Source organism: Liolophura sinensis, chromosome 8 (genome assembly GCF_032854445.1).
Source record: "Liolophura sinensis isolate JHLJ2023 chromosome 8, CUHK_Ljap_v2, whole genome shotgun sequence".
In the NCBI taxonomy this organism is placed as follows: domain Eukaryota; kingdom Metazoa; phylum Mollusca; class Polyplacophora; order Chitonida; family Chitonidae; genus Liolophura; species Liolophura sinensis.
This window is the reverse complement of record NC_088302.1, coordinates 55,259,419-55,277,810: the sequence shown is the minus strand read 5'-3', so window position 1 is coordinate 55,277,810 and position 18,392 is coordinate 55,259,419. Positions and strand designations below refer to the sequence as shown.

Genomic DNA, 18,392 nt, shown 5'->3' with positions numbered 1-18,392 from the left:
TGAAAACTGTGTTTAGTAACCGGTACGGTGGTAATTTGGCGGATGTTATGAAAATGTTAAAATGTGATTGAATCGTCGCCAGCAAGAAAAAAACACACAAAACAACAGCAACTGCATTGTTCGTGGTGCGAAGATCGTCCATCAGAAGTAGGCTTGTGTATGGGAAACGTTGGTATTGGGGCTAAAGTGAGAATACTAAGCAGCTTTTAAGACTGTTATTCCGTTTTGAAATTGTAAATCGAAAGTAACAAGTGCTACAACAACAACAACGTGTATTTATTGTATATCTTACACGTTAAGTGTTCTTTGTCTAGATGAATGCTGGGCGTGTTTCTGTTACTTGATGGCACTGTTTTGTTTCTTTCTAAGCAACTTACTACGATTAAAAGAGTGCCATGACTTGTCGGGAAGTCTGTGTAACAAATGGGAGATACACTGTAGCCAACTGTTCAAATTATAATTCGTTTCAGTGGCAGATCTATAGTGTCAGAATGTGGTACATAGCTTAATAGACTGAAATGTGAGTACCCTATCCATGACTGCATGCGTAACCATTTAATATTGTTTTTATGTTTAAGACCTGGGTGTGCAGTGAATTATTACCACCGGACTGTCTCACGGTAATCTGGGCAAGTGTGTGCGATACTAAAATCCTGAGTAGAATCCGCTTGAAAGCAACAAGACCAACTCAGTCAAAATGCCATGCAGTTAAACACAGGTTTATTATTAGAAAGAAAAAGAGAAGGAAAAAAGGGAACCTGTCTCCTTCCTTCCTTTTCTTTCTTTCCCAGACTACCATGAGACAGTCTGTGAGACTACGTTGAGACAGTCCATGAGACTACGTTGAGACAGTCCGGTGGTAATAATTCACTGTACAGTTGTACACCCAGGTATGACATTGGCGCCCAACGTGGGGCAATTGTGCTTGCGCGCCCTTCTGATAGAGCAGTTAGAGCTTACTTATCTTTGGGAGTGCCAGTCTGTTAATATCGGCTATTGGTATTCTGCCACCCAATTTTATATTTACTTTTGTGAGTTGCGTTCTGTGCATTCATTTTCTTTTTCAACCCTCATTTCCTCTGCTGTCTCAGTCTCCATCCCCGAGTGTTACCTACACCACCATGGCCATGAACGGATCTTCATCACCATCGCTGGAGGAGATTCTGGGTAGCAACAATTTTGACCTGTCCAGGATCTAAAAAGATCACTAGGTGTAAGTCACTTCCTGGTATCCAAGGTTTTAGGCCTCCCCAGTCAAACAGAGAGATTTGCCGTGGACTCAGAGTGGTATAAAGACATTGTGACTGTCGACGGAGTGGATTACCAAGTGGTAAGACACGTCGTCGAGAGGGCTCCCCTGTCCCTCTCACAGGAGGACCTCAGAGGCTGGATGATGGACATAATTAAGCAAAAGAACAAGGATATAGTGAGCAATGTCTGCCCCATGACATTGGGAAAGGTCATTTTCAAACTACTACGACAAGAAGGCGCATGCTATTGCACTTGAGTCGGGAGACAGAGTTCAGGTTAAGAACGTTGGTGTCATGGGTAAGCATAAAATTACCGACAGGTGGAAGTCAGGGGTCTTGGTTGTAGAACGAGAGCAAGCCGACCTCCCCGTCTACGTGGTTAGACCAGAAAATGGAGATGGCCCCTCCAAAGACTTACCACCGAAATCTGTTGCTGCGTATTGGCTCTTTGACGCTTGAGGTCAAAATCCTGTAACCAGATCTCAGAGGATATGCTAGATACAGATGTACGGGATATCTGTACATCAGATGATGAAGATCTGTATATAGCACCTGTTCTTTTCACTCGAAGAAAGCCTATGTCGCCTCATAACTCCCAGACGCCAGAGTTTCAGCTCATGTATAGCGCAGGACTTCGACTGCAGAGACTTGAGTTCGATTCCATGTGTGACCCACGTAGTGAAATCGTTCAACCATTACACTGGTGCAGTGACCTAACAGGTTCCTAGAAGTGAGGAGCTCTGGGCCTGTGAACGTGGGTGTGTCTTGGGAGAGGGGGAAGGATTTAAGTGGGGAGGAATGTAACGGGAGCAGCTTTCCAGTGCTTATACCAGCAGTAGCTAGCGTGAATTTCCCTTTAGCTCAGTTGGTAGAGCGCTGGACTTCAGCTGCAGAGACCTGAGTTCAAATCCTTGTGCGACCCACGCAGTGAAATCCTTCAAACATTACCCTTCTTAGCTAGTCTCCTGGTATTATTTGCAGAACTTTTACATGTCCTGCAGTTGCAAAGCAGTCTGTAGCCCTTAGTGTGCTTTCAGAAGCTAGTTGCAAAACCATGATGTCTTTGTGTGCAGCTACATGTGGTCACATATGCCTGGACATCTGAAGAGTTTAAGTGCACGTGGCACTTCCACAGCAGCCGTTATACCACTACTATCCTCTGTGTTTAGGTTATTTCAGATGTCCACAGCATGCAGGCCTCTCATTACAGATGAGGTCATTCAAACTGGCATGTTGAGATTGAGCATTCTTTCGACATGTTCCCTTCTTTCCTTCTCTTTTCTTTCTACCAATAAACCTGTGTTTAACTGCAAGGCATTTTCACTGAGTTGGTTTTGTTTCTTTCAAGCTGATTCTACTCAGGATTTGTTACCGTACACACTTGCCCAGATTACCGTGAAACAGTCCGGTGGTAATAATTCACTGCACACCCAGGTCTTACATATGTATTATGTGTTTTTTTACATTTCATTATGCCTACTCAGAAACTGCAAAGTGAAATGCTCCTTTGCAAATCACTGCCTGACAGTCAACATGGCGTACCAGTCTCCACTGCTCAAGGGAAAGAAACTGATAGATGTCATTCAGAATGGGAACAGCTGGTGAGTTATAAGAGATCAGCAATAGGCAATAAGTGCCATTATTTTTGAAGGGAACAAAATGAAAACAAAAGAGAAAAAAAACAAAATAAATTCGCAATGAAAAGTCTAATTGTCAGAATTTTAAAACATGGCCAAAAGGGTTATTGAACTGGTATGTCTTGGCACGTTATAGAAAGAGGTAGCCAAGCCAGTAATGGTGGTTACAACATTGCTGAAGGCTTTGTATTCATGCTTTTCATTTGAAGACAGAATGATGAAAAGTTCCTGCAGTGCTATCCATTTTATTGTTGACTTACTCTGAACAGTATAGATAAACAAATCAGCTGTCATGTACCAAGTGTAAACATTGTCCAGCTTTGGGTCCTTTGTCAGTGTCTTTGAAACATTTTTTCTGCTGAAGATAAACACTAAAGATATTGTATTGTATGAATAAATGGGTAAAAAAGTGTAAATGAGGCAAGCAGATGTCAAATTCTCACTAAATCTGTAGGTTGGTTACAAAGAATTCAGTTTGCCTTTTAATATTCTTTGTTATTTGCCTCAGCAGATATATCTCAATTATCACCAATTGAAAGGTTACAAGTTCATTTTATTCACATTAAGTAGTTTAATGGGTTTGTGTGTGGAACTTCAGGCAGGTGGAGAAACTGTTACGACATGGGGCTAACCCTAACCAGCTACAGCCTGAGGGTATTACTCCCTTCCACTATGCTGTGGGACAGCAAGATTCCAAGAATCCCGAACTGACCAGATTATTTCTGGAATATGGGGCAGATCCCAATGTCAGGTACAGTGTCTGCTTATGGTCTCAAAATGTGCTTGTAAGGTTACTGTGTAAAACAGATTGTACATGGAATGTCAGATTCACTGTCACATTGATCCCAAAATGTCACATATAACATCAAGCTGTTCTCGAAGGTGACTGAATAAAACTGTGTATGTGAGGGGGAAGATTCTCTTGTCAGGTAATATCAAGCTACGTGCAGTTGGAATAATTGAAGAGCTTTTATACAGCCTTTTGAGTGTTTAAAGGCAACTTTGACTGCAATTTCCCCACGTCAAATTTTTGTTATGGCAAATTTTATTTTGGTGAGATTTACAGAGAATCTGGGCTTTACAGAGAATCAAATTTTGTTAGTCCAGGCCAAAAAATGCCCTCAAAATGGAAAGTGTGAAGAAATAGGGTAGTGTTAGCTCATCCTAGCAATTAAATGGTGTAAACAGGAAAGACCAGATGCATGTAATTGTCCCATGCTTTTAAGGAATAGGTGCCCTTTTACAGATCCACCCAGGGCATGACACCCCTCCACGTAGCTGCCACATGGGGTAATCTGGACTGTCTGCGATTACTCCTGCTCAATGGAGGAGACCCGGCGCTGAAAGACGAGGTAAAACATGCTGGTAAAATACATTGTATAGTGTCCCTTAAGCATTGCTTTGACTTTACCATTAAATGTATAGTAAGAATATTTATGTGCAATTTCAGCCTCATCATTTTACAGTCATGTTAGAGATGCTTTGTTAATCCAGCCCTTTTAAATGACAACAAATTTTAGCTATGTGTATGTTGTTAAAGTTTTCTGCAGTTCCAACAACCTGCAGATGGTCATGCATAGATTTCCGGAACTCTGCCTGGTTCGCCCACACCATGATGCTGCTCGCCATGGTATAAGTGAAATATTCTTGAGTGTGGCATAAAACGCCAATGAAATAAATGAATAAATGAAACATGATGTAGGGATATACAGGAAGCATGTGAGTAGCCTGCATCACAACTCAAGCTGTCTCCACATGTAAGCTATAAGTACATGTATAGTAATCATGATCTCAGTGTTGGGCCTTTACATATTAATATACTCAGAAACACACATTTTTTATTCATTGCAGCGTCGCACACTGTGGCATGATGACCCATCCTTAGTGTTAATTATGCAGATTTTGTACGCCTAAATGTGTCTGGTACTTTCATTTTCAGGATGACATGGATTGTTTCGACCTGGCGAGTCAGTATGACAACAAGGATTGTGTGGAGTTGTTACTGGACTTTATGACTGAGACACCTGAGGATGGCTGCTGCAGGTACACTATTGTACCGTGTAAGTGTTATACCCTAAGTCCTCAAACTTTTCACATATGAAAGAGCAACTTTCAGTGCAATATATGAACATTTTTGTTATTTGATTTTGGAGAAAAAATAAATAACTTGGTTGGATTTGCCAATTTTCAGGCTTCACAAAAAGTATAATTTTATCAGTCTACACAGAATAATGCCTCCAGAATGCGCTTTATAAACACCCTGCAAACATGTGAAAAGTATGAAGAATTACAGTAACCATCATAACGATGGTGTATGCGCTGTGAAGTCTGGTCATTGATCAGGGAATGACGGTATGACCATTATAAACCTGCCCTTGTTGATGATGATTAATTACTCGTGTTGAATCTAGAACACAACAGGAAGTATTTTATGTTATTTTTCCACCTGAAAACTTTCTTTTTACATTGTTTTTTGGAATTCAAACTGTGATTTGTTTTCAGATGATGAAAAAGAGTGTTTATCATTTTTGTTAGAAGAGGAATCTCCGTTTAAGCCTGATGAGAGGACGATCATCAAACCTCGACACAGAAACACATCCATGTATACACAGGATATTAACAATCTGCTCTCTAGTTACCTGCTCGATGAGGAATGTGCCAAGGACATGATCTTTGATGTGACCTCGCCTAGCCACCCCTACATTGAGACCAGGAAAGGCGCTAAAGAGAGAGCCACAGATGAACATTTACCACAGTACAGGTCAGATAAAAGTGCGGATATCACCGACAGCAGTGAAGATTCATTTGTTACCTGCACTAGCCAGAACCTTGAAAACAATACTTACAGTGGGGGTGATGGGCAAAGCCAATCTAAACAAAATCATAGCCCCAAAAAATCGTATCGAGTTTCATCTCTGAAGTTCTCCCCCTTAACGACCTCTTTGCCATCGGTGTCAGTGATAGCAGAGAAAAGCCTTGACTGCAGAGACAGTTTGAAGAAGTCAAGCTCAAATATTTCCCATGATGCTAGTGGATTTTATGCTGCACATATGTGTGAGAATGTGTCATCAACAAGCTGTGTGACGTGCGGTATTAATCGAGATTTGGATATGAATAACTCTTGTGATTTATCTCAGTCACAGCAACAGTGTGTCTCTAGCTATGATTGCTGGGCAACTGGGAAAAGTCATTGCTCTCAGTTGAGATCATCCCGTTCTCAGGGTGTAGAAGAGCAAAGCAGACAGCAGGATACAGCCTGTCAGCATCGCTTTACGAGAGATGAGTATGCTGAAGCGTTTCTCGAAAAACAGTTCACTGGAATTTCTCTCCAAGATGAAGTACCCTCTCCAAAACTGTGCTCTGAGCTAGAACAGAATACTCAAAGTGGTAAACCAGTGAAGCCAAACAATCCCATCCATCCTGATTCCAACGAACTTGGCTTACCAGATTCTGATGATACCTCTTCACTATTCAGTCATATCAGCGTTCTGCCTCCAGACTTGCATTGTAACTCTTCCGCCACTCATCACAAAAGTACTTTATCGTCTTGCCATCATCAAAGGGGAGATAACTCTTCTATACCTGGTGAAGAGGACTCTCTTGCTGACTTTATTCCAGATGAATTTAATTTGTCTGATTTGACCATAAACACCAACAACAGTCACAAGTCGGGTTCTGGCAGACATCCTGGGCAGTTTTGTCACCGGAACAGAGAACGTTGTTCTCTGGAATCTGCTGTCAGTTCTACTTCGACCATAAACTATGTGTACTCAGACCCAGAGGAAGGCATCACCCTGATTGAGCGGCATGGCCCTTCCTCCATACACAGTGGCAGAACCAGCCTGGAGAGTGGGCTTAGCTCACAGACACAAGATCTACAGGATTCGGACAATGACACAGTGCTGTATTCCTGGGAGGACTATTTGCAGATAACTCCGAATGGCTGCAGACACTCTCCACGGGGGCCTGGACAGACAAACACCCCAGACCATAGTGAGGATTCAGAAGCAACCCTTGTTTTGACGACGTCCTCATTATCAGATTGTAAGGTGATTGGGGACGCGACCCCTGACATCCCTGCTGTCCTGAAGAGGCTGAGTAATGTGGAGTTGAAGAAACGGTTGGTGAGCCTGGGGGATGAACCTGGGCCTGTTACCCCTTCCACACGGCAGACATACCTGATCAGGCTTATGGACCTGCAGAACAACCCTGACCTCAGCCGGCTGGCTCTGACGACTGACAAACCAGGTAAGACTGGACTCACCAGTAAGACCTCATAATTACACCTGATCCCCCTGGCCCTGACAGTAGATTAGCCAGGTAAGATTGGTCTCACCAGTATCTCCTCGTAATTACACCTGAGTCACCTGGCCCTGACAACAGATAAGCCAGGTATGACTGGTCTAACCAGTAATGCCTTGTAATTACACCTGAGTCACCTGGCCCTGACAACAGATAAGCCAGGTAAGATTGGTCTCACCAGTAACGCATCGTAATTACACCTGATCCACCTGGCCCTGACAATAGATAAGTCAGGTAAGACTTGAGTGACCAGTAAGGCCTTGTAATTAAAAACCTGAGCTGTCTGGCCCTGACAAGAGATAAACCAGGTAAGAGTGGACTGACCATTAAGGCCTTGTAATTAAAAACCTGAGCTGTCTGACCCTGACAAGTGATAAACCAGGTAAGAGTGGAGTGACCAGTAAGGCCTTGTAATTAAACCTGAGCTGTCTGGCCCTGACAAGAGATAAACCAGGTAAGAGTGGACTGACCAGTAAGGCCTTGTAATTAAAAACCTGAGCTGTCTGGCCCTGACATCAGATAAACCAGGTAAGAGTGGACTGACCAGTAAGGCCTTGTAATTAAACCTGAGCCATCTGGCCCTGACATCAGATAAACCAGGTAAGAGAGGACTGACCAGTAAGGCCTTGTAATTAAACCTGAGCCATCTGGCCCTGAGAAGAGATAAGCCAGGTAAGAGTGGAGTGACCAGTAAGGCCTTGTAATTAAAAAACCTGAGCTGTCTGGCCCTGACACCAGATAAACCAGGTAAGAGAGAACTGACCAGTAAGGCCTTGTAATTAAAAACCTGAGCCATTTTTTTATAATACGCCCGAGGCTTCTCTTATGTCATAATGTAATAGTGCCTGTCTAATTAATTTCATGGTTGCTGCCTGTTGTAGGGTACTCCTCAGAACTGAGGCATGCACTGAGTGGAATGTTTTCCTATGCTGGACTGGAAGAGACAGAGACCCGAATGGTGGAACCTTTCCAGAGGCCGCGAGCTGACAGGAAGTGGAGGGAGGGCGTGCTGAAGTCCTCCTTTAACTATCTGCTGCTTGACCCCAGGGTTGCCCAGAATCTTCCCACTAGGGCACAGATCCTGGGTAGGTGTCTTTCTGACTTTGGTTTTTTCATTAAGAGGTAAGGAGCATAATCTAGCTTTTTTCAAGCTGAAGTTCATGGTTTTGTATTCTGGATGGTGTTTTTTTCATTTCCGTTTCTGTCAAGATGAGATGTATTTTGCAGGGCAAATATTGTACTCTCCTTGCAAACCAAGAGTTCTATTAAGTTGCATTAGATGTACAAACTCAAAGGATTTCTTTTTTCCTCGTCCTTGTTCTTACAGGGGATCTGGAAACCTTCAAGATTTTCATATCTGCCATCTTTTATATTGGGAAAGGGAAAAGATCTCGGCCTTACTGTCACTTGTATGAAGCCATAAAACACAGGAAATCACCACAGATTAAGGTAAGGGGAAAGATCTAAATTTGCAATTTGCTTTGGGAAAACAGAGAGAAACCTGCTTTGCAAAGGCATTGTTCTTGGTTATAGCTCTTCTTAGTCGTATCTGACAGCGGATCAGAAAAATAAAGTTTGAAGAATAAAATCAAGTCCTGTATACATGGAATGAAACAAGGATAAAGCGAATATAATGTTATGTGAATTGTTTTATATCTTTCACATCTTAAAGATATGTTTATATTTGTGTCTTTGTATATACATAGAAGCCCAGTGAGAAGGTACAGAAGATTCTTGATGTCTGGTCTGAGGGGCTGGGAGTTATCTCCCTTCATATATTCCAAAACGTCATTCCAGTAGAGGCTTATACCAGAGAGGCTTGTATGGTGGATGCCATGGGTAAGTGGTCCAAAACGTTGGACTTTTTTGGTAGATATCTAATTCTGCAACTTTTAAATAATAGACTGTTGTTTAGTAATTGGTTCTTTCTCATGACCTTTGTGTATTATATTACAAGCAGAATAATTCTAATCAATGCGGGATTGGAAATTTAAAACAGACTTTTCTTCAGATTCACATACATCTTGTTTGAAAATTACTAAATAATAATTAGTATATTAAATAGCATCATTTTTCTTACATGCAGGGTAATGAGAATCTAATAATAAATTAACAAATGAATAAATAACATTTTGCTGAAGGTAACATGACCCCATTGTTAGCATGTTAGCGCAGTCACACAGGAGCCTTTTACCAATGCCATAAATGTGAGTTCAAGTCCAGCTTACGTTTGTTTCCTCACCGGTTGTATGTGGGAAGGTCTTCTCGCAACCTGATGACGGTAGTTGGTTTCCCTTGGGCTTTGCCCGGTTTCCTCCCACTGCATCGCTGGCTGCCATGGTGTGAGTGCGATGTTCTTGTGTATGGCTTTAAACACCAATCAAAGAGACAAATATATCCAGGTAAGATTTGGGTGTGTATTGTTTGGTCTCGTTCATTTACATGCACATCTGTGAGAGATTTCTACAAATAATCACTCATAGTCTGGATTGGAACTGTTTCAGGGTTGAACAACTTGACCAATAAGAAAAGAGGGGACTATTATGGGCCGTCATCGACGTGGCCAGCCAATCAGAGGCGGAAGGTTGGCGTGCATTTGTTGAAGAAAGCCCTTTGTATTTTTCTGGCTGAGGGAGAGAGACAAATCTGCCCACCTGACATCGGTGTTGGGCAGTAGGCTATATATATGTTATATATGTAGTAGTTAGTGATGGTCGTTGTTCATGGTCAGTGAATAACCAAAACAGCATGTATGTTTCAAATGTATTTTCAGCCAGCCAGTTATTTTGGTTGGCAATTATGTGATGTGCTGTATTTCCGCAACCTGTGAAGGCACCTGAAGGTGCCGAGATGAGGCACGAGTTTGCTGTATGTTGTCACAAATCTGCAACACATAAAAACCCATGCCCTGAGTAGTGGGACAAACTTGTTTACACAACACTGAGCACTTACCAGCAGACTGCACGACTGGTGGCATGGGTATAGACATTGCTTGCAGGGCTACAGACCAGGTAAGGCCTCATTACACCTGAGCCATCTGGCCCTGACCATGGATAAACCAGGTAACATTGGACTCACCAGTAAGGCCTCATTACACCTGAGTCACCTGGCCCTGACCACAGATAAACAGGTAACATTGGACTCACCAGTAAGGCCTCGTAATTAAACCTGAGTCACCTGGCCCTGACAACAGATAAACCAGGTAACATTGGACTTACCAGTAAGGCCTTGTAAGTACACCAGAGTCACCTGGCCCTGACAACAGATAAACCAGGTAACATTGGACTCACCAGTAAGGCCTCATAATTACCCCTGAGTCACCTGGCCCTGACAACAGATAAACTGGGTAACATTGGACTCACCAGTAAGGCTTCATTACACCTGAGTCACCTGGCCCTAACCACAGATAACCAGGTAACATTGGACTCACCAGTAAGGCCTCGTAATTAAACCTGAGTCACCTGGCCATGACAACAGATAAACCATGTAACATTAGACTCACCAGTAAGGCCTCGTAAGTACACCTGAGTCACCTGGCCCTGATAACAGATAAACCATGTAACATTAGACTCACTAATGTATGTTTGTGGTGTAAAACCCTATATCTGACTGGTACCAAACAGTATGGCATGGGGCTGCACTTAAAAACTGCACAGCTATCCATTTAAATACACAATTTTCTGGAATTCCCCAAAATTTCTGGAAGTAGTATAGAAAAAGAGTGACTGAGCAGTCATGACAGTCAAACTCTGTTGATTTTGAAGACTCTTACTTGATGGAAATTTTCCTTATAACAGCAGGCAGTGAGCCGAAGTGTCCTTATATGTTTACGTCTGAATCCTGATATAGTTCAGTGAACGTCAGATTCATGTATATTCATAAAACAGAAGACTTTGAAAACTTCAGGTTTTACAAAGCTGTATTGTAAAATACTGTACAAGAGGAGAATTACTGTAATTTTTCAGCAACTTTCTATGTTTACCTGATGTTGATATATAAACCTTATTTTCAGAGCCCAGTTGTCTATTAAATTAGACATTTAGATAACACTCCCAGCAAACTGGGACAGTGTATGCAAATATGTTAAAACATGACTTCATTATGCAAGTAAAACATTAAGAACTGGTTTTAATCCTGTCTAAATGCTGGAGAATGGAGTGTTTATAAGTGTATATGTACATGTTATATGTGTATATGTACATGTTTATAAGTGTATGTGTACATGTTATATGTGTATATGTACATGTTTATAAGTGTATGTGTACATGTTTATAAGTGTATGTGTACATTTGTGATTTGTATGTAGTGAATCTCGCATGAAGAGGTATGGTTTATGTTTTCTTGTCTGAATTTTATGGGATTTTGCTCATGTGCCAAAACTCTGCCCTTACCCTGTCAAGTCTTAACTTTGTTAAATTATGTTTAACTGTCAAAAAGATGTAAAACATATCTTTTTACATTCCTATGAAATTTGACCATAGAAAGAATCAGTCGTTGGAAATGTACATTTTATTTTCATACAGGTTGTTACATTTTGATTTAGGTACTTTATAATTGTTATGTTTATTTTTGTTAAATACTGTATGGGGTACGATAGTACCGGTAAATATGAAATAGTTATGGTGAAGTAAAACTACTGACTGATCTTACCAAGTGTACGCTTACATTGTTACATTATGTAAATTGCTTACTGTGTATTTGTTGTGTATGTTTTTAAGGATATCCATAATCATCATGAAGTTTGTCCATGATCAGTTTCTCATCAAAGCCACCCTGACATATTGCTATACATGTTCTTCAGTTTTGTTCAAAGCAGGACCAGGTGTTTCTTGTTTCACAAGGTAGCCAGAATTGAAACTAGACTGATACCTGTAGCTACTGTCACCTTACTGCCACAAGTGCTTTACATAACCTAGGTTTTATTCATATCTTTTCCAGTTTGCACATGTTTGGTTCTCCACGAAAGCTTCCTTGTCGTGCATATGTTCATATATTCAACTTTTGATCACATCACAAATCCTTCAGTCATTCTGACATATGCATTTAACTCAATCATTGAGAAGATTTCATATCGCCTATTAGTGATGGTATAAAAGTGCTTTATTCATTATATTATGGGAACTTTTTAAGTTCATACTGTATTCATATACAAGAGTACATGATGCTGTGGTGCTCAGAAACAAATCATGCATTTATTGAACAGTATTTTAGTTAAAATTACATGTACTTAACCTGTAAAAACGGATAATAAACAGGTCAACGTTCGTTAAGTCTAAAGAAATTTGTATTTTTAAGGGCTGGGTAGACTTTGGGGAGATAACTCTTGTGGGAAAAAGATAGCTCTTCAGTGCCGAAGGTAAATAGTGGTCCACAGCGGAGACTACTGTTGTCCCTTTCGATTTCTTGTTTTAGCGGAGGAAAGACCTTTGATAGGCTTTCTCATGGGTTCAGTCGTAATCTTTGTCAACTGGGCACTTATGCACTTATATTCACGGGTAAACTAACCTGTTTATTTTGTGAAGATTCCAGCGTCATGAAATGTTTGAGTGGCTAGTTTGTGTTCAGTTCAGTACAGCCGTCGGCCAACGACGCATCTTCGTGCACTTGTATACAAATAGCTGAACGGATCGTCAAATTTCAAATCAGGAGGGAAATTTTTCCTTATGGAGACATACAGGAACATCCTTCTTTTAGCTTTCCTGTATTTCATACAGGGCCTACCGTACGGATTGCAGGCACGGTTTCTACCGATCTACCTACGGACGCGGGGCATGTCACTGACCAATGTGGGTCTCTTCAAACTGTTACTAGTCCCCTGGATGTGTAAAGCAATGTGGGCGCCACTCGTGGATCGGGTAGGCACAAAGAAGTCTTGGCTGATGTGGAGTCTCGTGGGGCTTGTCATTACGTGTGCCCTGGGCGCATGTCTGGAACCCAACGATCTTGTTAAACTAGGCATATTAATGTTGGTGTTAAACCTAGTGACATCCACGCAAGATATAGCAGTAGATGGACTGGCTATCAAGATATTGTCCAGCACGGAGCTTGCTATGGGAAACATTTCACAGGTTGTAGGGTATAAACTTGGCGCCATCATGGGAGGAGGAGTTTTTCTGTGGCTTAGTAACTACATCACGTGGTCTATGCTTTTCTGGTGCCTAAGTATCACATATGCAGTAGCTGTCCTCTTAGTGCATTTTCAGGTGAAATCTGAGTTAATTTACCCCAGAGAAGAGCATAAAATTGGTCCTGATGACAATGTTAAAGCAACAGAGAATATTTCTGAGAAACACAGTAATGACCCAAATTTTGTTTCAAAGGTAGTTAAGCACATCTCTGATATTAAAAGCACAGAGGGAACTACATGGATCACTGTTTATGTCCTGTTGTACAAATTAGGTAAGTAAAAGAAAGTAGTATTCACCTCCTACAGATGTGTTGTGCATTTCATACATGATGCACTTGTTAACATAAAAGAATGTTAATGCTGCATTAGCGGTTAGTATAGTTGGAATGGATAATTTGCAGTACCGTGATCATTTTATCTCAAACTCATTCTGGTGACTTCAGCATCTTATTGTGACCACTGTGTTTGCTAAGGGAGGTTCTTAATCACGATTGCATGACTGGTCATTGTGTTATACAGGTGAAGTATCTGCCCTGAACATGCTCCCTCTGTTTCTGGTTGACCATGCAGTATCATCCACTGAAGTGGGATTCTGGACAGGTGTGGCTGGTCAGGGGTTCTCAGTCATGGGATCTCTCCTCGGAGGATGGCTTATCTCAGGTAGCAGGTAATATATACAATAATATTTATGTACGACACATTTCCGTACTCAAGATGGCTTCACATGTGAATAATAATAGGCCTTACGGGGTAGGTGCACACAGTCCATCTAGATGTCCTATTTTAAAATTCTGACATTCACTGTAACACTGAGTCCATGTCTGCTTCCCAAAAGAACTTTTTGCAGATGCCAACTCCATGGAATTAATGTCAGTGAGCCCCACGCTGGTGGCACCCACACTTACCTGTACTAATAATAAAGTTCTTTTTTATGCCTTCCTGGGTTGGATTATGCAGATTGAAGTTGTAATCTTTTGGAGAATTTAAATATAAGAATGGCTATACCCGGGAGGCACTCAGTGCTATCAGAGTTCTGGCAGTTATTGTGACTACCAGGCAGAGTTAGTGACATTCGTGAGGGTAGTAACTTAAGATGACAGTAAGGGAAATTCAGCTTCAAGATGTCCTAGAAATGAGCAGAAGTGAGTTTTGACAGCCTTGTCTGCTTGACGATGGGAGCTTGAAATCCACGCCATGTTTTTTTTAGAGTGGTGAGGATGAATTTCAGAATTGTAATGTCCAAAAGTTACACATACTGAAATGGGTGAATCATTGGGTAAAATAGTTTTAATTTGTTTTGTTGATATCACTTACCCTCCATCATTATGACAAATGCATTGATTTCACTGTATTCATTACATGTGGGAAAATGCGTTAATTACTTGCCAGTGCCAGAGATTAATTCTGAGCACTTTCTCCACTGATGATATTGAGTGCTGTTGTGTAAGTGAAACTGACTGAAATGTACACAGTATACATCAGTTCATGATATTCTGGGTGAATCAGGTATGTGTCAGACATGCTTGCTTACTTGAGTGTGTTTTCATACTGATACACTATAGTGTAATCTAGATAAGCATCACTAAGAAACATTGCTACTGTTTTAAGTGTATGTTACATGTATATTGTTGTGATGAAGTGTGCAATCTAAACTTCATGGATTATAGTATATTGTAAAAAGAATTCAACCATTTTGAGAACAATCTTTTAACATACAGTGAATGTCTCTTGCTTTAGAGAATTTAATTTTTCTTTGTGTATTATGTTGCATACGTTAAGCCTGTGTGTTGTTGCTGTTCTTCAGGTTTTCACCAGTTCAGGTGACCCTTTTCTTCTGTTCTGTGAGGGTTGTCCTCATAGCTCTGCAGACTGTGATAATTCTACTGTGGCCACAAGCACTGTCAGCTTCCAGGATAAGCACTGCATCACTCTTTGGTAGGTTGCTGTTTGCAAATTGTGATTCTCTTTTCAAACTTTAGTAACTATTTAACTTCATCCAAGCAACATCATTGGCACAGGGCCAATCAGCTGCAGTGAGAGCAATGCGTAAGCCACATGAGCTAGTGAAGTTCTGTTATTAGTACATCAGTGAAAGATGTCACATTTAAAAGGTAGGCCTATATGTATTTTTGAAGTTATTAAATTGACATTTGCAGATCTTAACTGATTTTTGTTTATTTTACTTGGCTTAAACATCGGTTTCCTGTTTGTATTGAATGTTATCTCATCAATTCCAATGTATTTCCTGGTTCTGACATTTCCTCACCATGATATGGCTGAAATACCTATAATGCCATAATAACTTTAATTAATAATCATTCATTTATCCATTCTTTTGTATCATACAGGAGGATATTGCTGGCAAATTGTCAAAAAATGATTATGGATGCCCTTTTCTGTGGAGTTTAACACAGCAATTTTGTATTTAAATAGATTCTTTCAAGACTGCCTTTTGTATTACAGTACTGGCTATCGGCAGCATGAGTTTCCTCTTACTGATCAGCGGAGTCGTCACCACGGCAACCTTCACCATGATGATGCAGTGTTCACAACGCGCCCCGTCACACGTACAAGCCAGTCACTACACAACACTTGCCACATTGGAAGTCATGGGAAAACTGAGTTTCTCTGTCGTCACCGGTCCTGCAACAGATTTGTTGGGTTATGGGTTCATGTTCTCAGTGTTTACAGTTTTGTCTCTTCTAGTTTTAATCCTGTACCAGTTTTGTCCATCAGTTGTCAGACACCCAGCCCTTTACAAAAATCATTGATGAGGTCGAAGTTACATGTCAGTTGAATATTTATTTGAACTGATTGTATATACCATGTACATGTAAAGAAAGTTCGTTCATTTTCATAATACAGTGTGAATGGTGTTTTGTAAATGTATGGTGTTTTGTATCGGTTTTATAGTTATTTCTGTCATGTGACAACAATGGTTGTAGCAGGCCAGTCCCAGTGTTGTCATGTACGCTGCCAAGGGTTACCTCACCCAATCATTTTACACTGATGCCTGGGGCTTGTTCCTGGGGCAATACTGGTTCTTTGACATAACCACAGTAATGACTGAACAGGGTCATTTCAGTAAACAGGAGAGTGATTATTTCCTGGCTGATTTCAGACTAACTAGTTAGTTGTTTTTGTCTGGAAATTTGTCACAAGCGGGCTTGTTACATTACATATGCAAGGATAGGTAGATCTCTATTTGGTATTGTACATTTCGCAGCATTTCACAGGTGGTGACTGAAACATAACGTACCTACATGTAGAATGTGCCAATCCACAAAGAAACATAATATTAAAATAAATCCATGGGCTATAAATATGACCATATTTGATTCACAATCTTTACAATAAATATCTATATGTAAAAGAATATAAAGTAACAATAATACCATTATTTTGTGACTAACAGCCATTAGGAACTATTAAGAAAATAACATATATATATATATATATTATCAAACCGCCAAGGCAAAGTAATCTTAAACATGAATATAAAGAGGTGTACATTCACGTGATGTACATCTGCTCTTTTCATAAGAATTTTGCATAAAAAATAAACTTTGTAAATACAATTTTACACAACTGGTTGAGACTGACTTTCAGAACAAATATAATTATGGCTTCTTTTTAATGATAAATTCTGAGCTCATTTGCATGAGGATGGGTTTCATATATATATATATATATGTACGCAGCAATATTATTCATTTACAACTACTTTCACACTTTTACCATCAGCTGATTTAAATAGTTGGACAATCACATATTTATTTTATACCATCCACCTAGAGAATTAGACTCTCAAAACAGCAATGAGCATAATATCACAGATGATCAGTTGGGTTCAGTTTCCCATTCTGCAGATGAGAAATAATCCTCATCTCTGTTCCGGTACCCTCAGCACTGCCCAGCTAGCCTCAGCTCTGTCCAGCTAGCCTCAGCTCTGTCCAGCTAGCCTCAGCTCTGCCCAGCTAGCATCAGCTCTGTCCAGCTAGCATCAGCTCTGCCCAGCTAGTTTCAGCTCTGTCCAGCTATCCTCTGCTCTGTCCAGCTATCCTCAGCTCTGACCAGCTAGCCTCAGTTCTGCCAAACTATTCTCAGCTATGTCCAGCTAGCCTCAGCTCTGCCCAGCTATCCTCAGCTGTGTCCAGCTATCCTCAGCTCTGCCCAGCTAGCCTCAGCTGTGTCCAGCTATCCTCAGCTCTGCCCAGCTAGCCTCAGCTGTGTCCAGCTAGCCTCAGCTCTGTCTAGCTATCCTCAGCTCTGTTCAGCTATCCTCAGCTCTGCCCAAATAGCCTCAGCTGTGTCCAGCTAGCCTCAGCTCTGACCAGCTATCCTCAGCTCTTCCCAGCTATCTTCAGCTGTGTCCAGTTAGCCTCACCTCTGTCCAGCTATCCTCAGCTCTGTCGAACTAGCCTTAGCTCTGCCCAACTAGCCTCAGCTCTGACCAGCTAGTCTCAGCTGTGTCCAGCTATCCTCAGCTCTGCCCAGCTATCCTCAGCTGTGTCCAGCTATCCTCAGCTCTGCCCAGCTAGCCTCAGCTCTGACCAGCTAGCCTCAGCTGTCCAGCTAGCCTCAGCTCTGCCTAGCTAGCCTCAACTCTGTCCAGCTGGCCTCAGCTCTGCCCAGCTAGTCTCACCTCTGTCCAGCTAGCCTCAGCTCTGCCCAGCTAGCCTCAGCTCTGCCCAGCTAGCCTCAGCTCTGCCTAGCTAGCCTCAGCTCTGTCCAGCTAGTTTCAGCTGTGTCCAGCTAGCCTCAGCTCTGCGCAGCTAGCCTCAGCTCTGTCCAGCTGGCCTCAGCTCTGACCAGCTATCCTCAGCTGTGTCCAGTTAGTCTCACCTGTGTCCAGCTATCCTCAGCTCTGCACAGCTAGCCTCAGCTCTGCCCAGATAGCCTCAGCTCTGCCTAGCTAGCCTCAGCTCTGTCCAGCTAGCCTCAGCTGTGTCCAGCTAGCCTCAGCTGTGTCCAGCTAGCCTCAGCTGTGTCCAGCTAGCCTCAGCTCTGCGCAGCTAGCCTCAGCTCTGTCCAGCTGGCCTCAGCTCTGACCAGTTATCCTCAGCTGTGTCCAGG

At 41.6% G+C, this 18,392-nt stretch overlaps 2 protein-coding genes across 6 annotated transcripts; both read left to right on the top strand.

Annotated features, from left to right (window-relative positions):
* Positions 1 to 49: 49 nt before the first annotated feature.
* LOC135473770 (uncharacterized) lies at positions 50 to 9,899 on the top strand. Of its 4 annotated transcripts, none has more exons than XM_064753659.1 (10): positions 50 to 147; positions 2,735 to 2,851; positions 3,490 to 3,638; positions 4,134 to 4,239; positions 4,827 to 4,947; positions 5,390 to 7,135; positions 8,071 to 8,274; positions 8,517 to 8,638; positions 8,896 to 9,028; positions 9,694 to 9,899. In XM_064753659.1, the coding sequence occupies exons 2-10, from the start codon at positions 2,750 to 2,752 to the stop codon at positions 9,864 to 9,866; spliced, it is 2,856 nt and encodes a 951-aa protein (XP_064609729.1). In that variant the 5' UTR covers positions 50 to 147; positions 2,735 to 2,749; the 3' UTR covers positions 9,867 to 9,899. The 4 variants fall into 4 exon arrangements, with proteins under 4 accessions (XP_064609729.1, XP_064609731.1, XP_064609728.1 ...); XM_064753661.1 differs by having other exon boundaries at positions 3,486 to 3,638; XM_064753658.1 differs by having other exon boundaries at positions 51 to 186.
* Positions 9,900 to 12,850: 2,951 nt separating this feature from the next.
* Positions 12,851 to 16,236, top strand: LOC135473771 (major facilitator superfamily domain-containing protein 3-like). Of its 2 annotated transcripts, none has more exons than XM_064753663.1 (4): positions 12,851 to 13,588; positions 13,887 to 13,983; positions 15,121 to 15,251; positions 15,780 to 16,236. In XM_064753663.1, the coding sequence occupies exons 1-4, from the start codon at positions 12,853 to 12,855 to the stop codon at positions 16,085 to 16,087; spliced, it is 1,272 nt and encodes a 423-aa protein (XP_064609733.1). In that variant the 5' UTR covers positions 12,851 to 12,852; the 3' UTR covers positions 16,088 to 16,236. The 2 variants fall into 2 exon arrangements, with proteins under 2 accessions (XP_064609733.1, XP_064609732.1); XM_064753662.1 differs by having other exon boundaries at positions 13,836 to 13,983.
* Positions 16,237 to 18,392: the final 2,156 nt, after the last annotated feature.

Excerpts from the sequence above, each read along its gene's own strand:
- LOC135473770 (XM_064753658.1), top strand. The coding sequence starts at position 160 with ATGGGAAACGTTGGTATTGGGGCTAAA. Across the intron at positions 3,639-4,133 it reads GGGGCAGATCCCAATGTCAG|ATCCACCCAGGGCATGACAC; the intron begins GTACAGTGTCTG and ends GCCCTTTTACAG. Across the intron at positions 7,136-8,070 it reads TCTGACGACTGACAAACCAG|GGTACTCCTCAGAACTGAGG; the intron begins GTAAGACTGGAC and ends TGCCTGTTGTAG.
- LOC135473771 (XM_064753662.1), top strand. The coding sequence starts at position 12,853 with ATGGAGACATACAGGAACATCCTTCTTTTAGCTTTCCTGTATTTCATA. Across the intron at positions 13,589-13,835 it reads TGTCCTGTTGTACAAATTAG|GTGAAGTATCTGCCCTGAAC; the intron begins GTAAGTAAAAGA and ends TGTGTTATACAG. Across the intron at positions 13,984-15,120 it reads TGGCTTATCTCAGGTAGCAG|GTTTTCACCAGTTCAGGTGA; the intron begins GTAATATATACA and ends GCTGTTCTTCAG.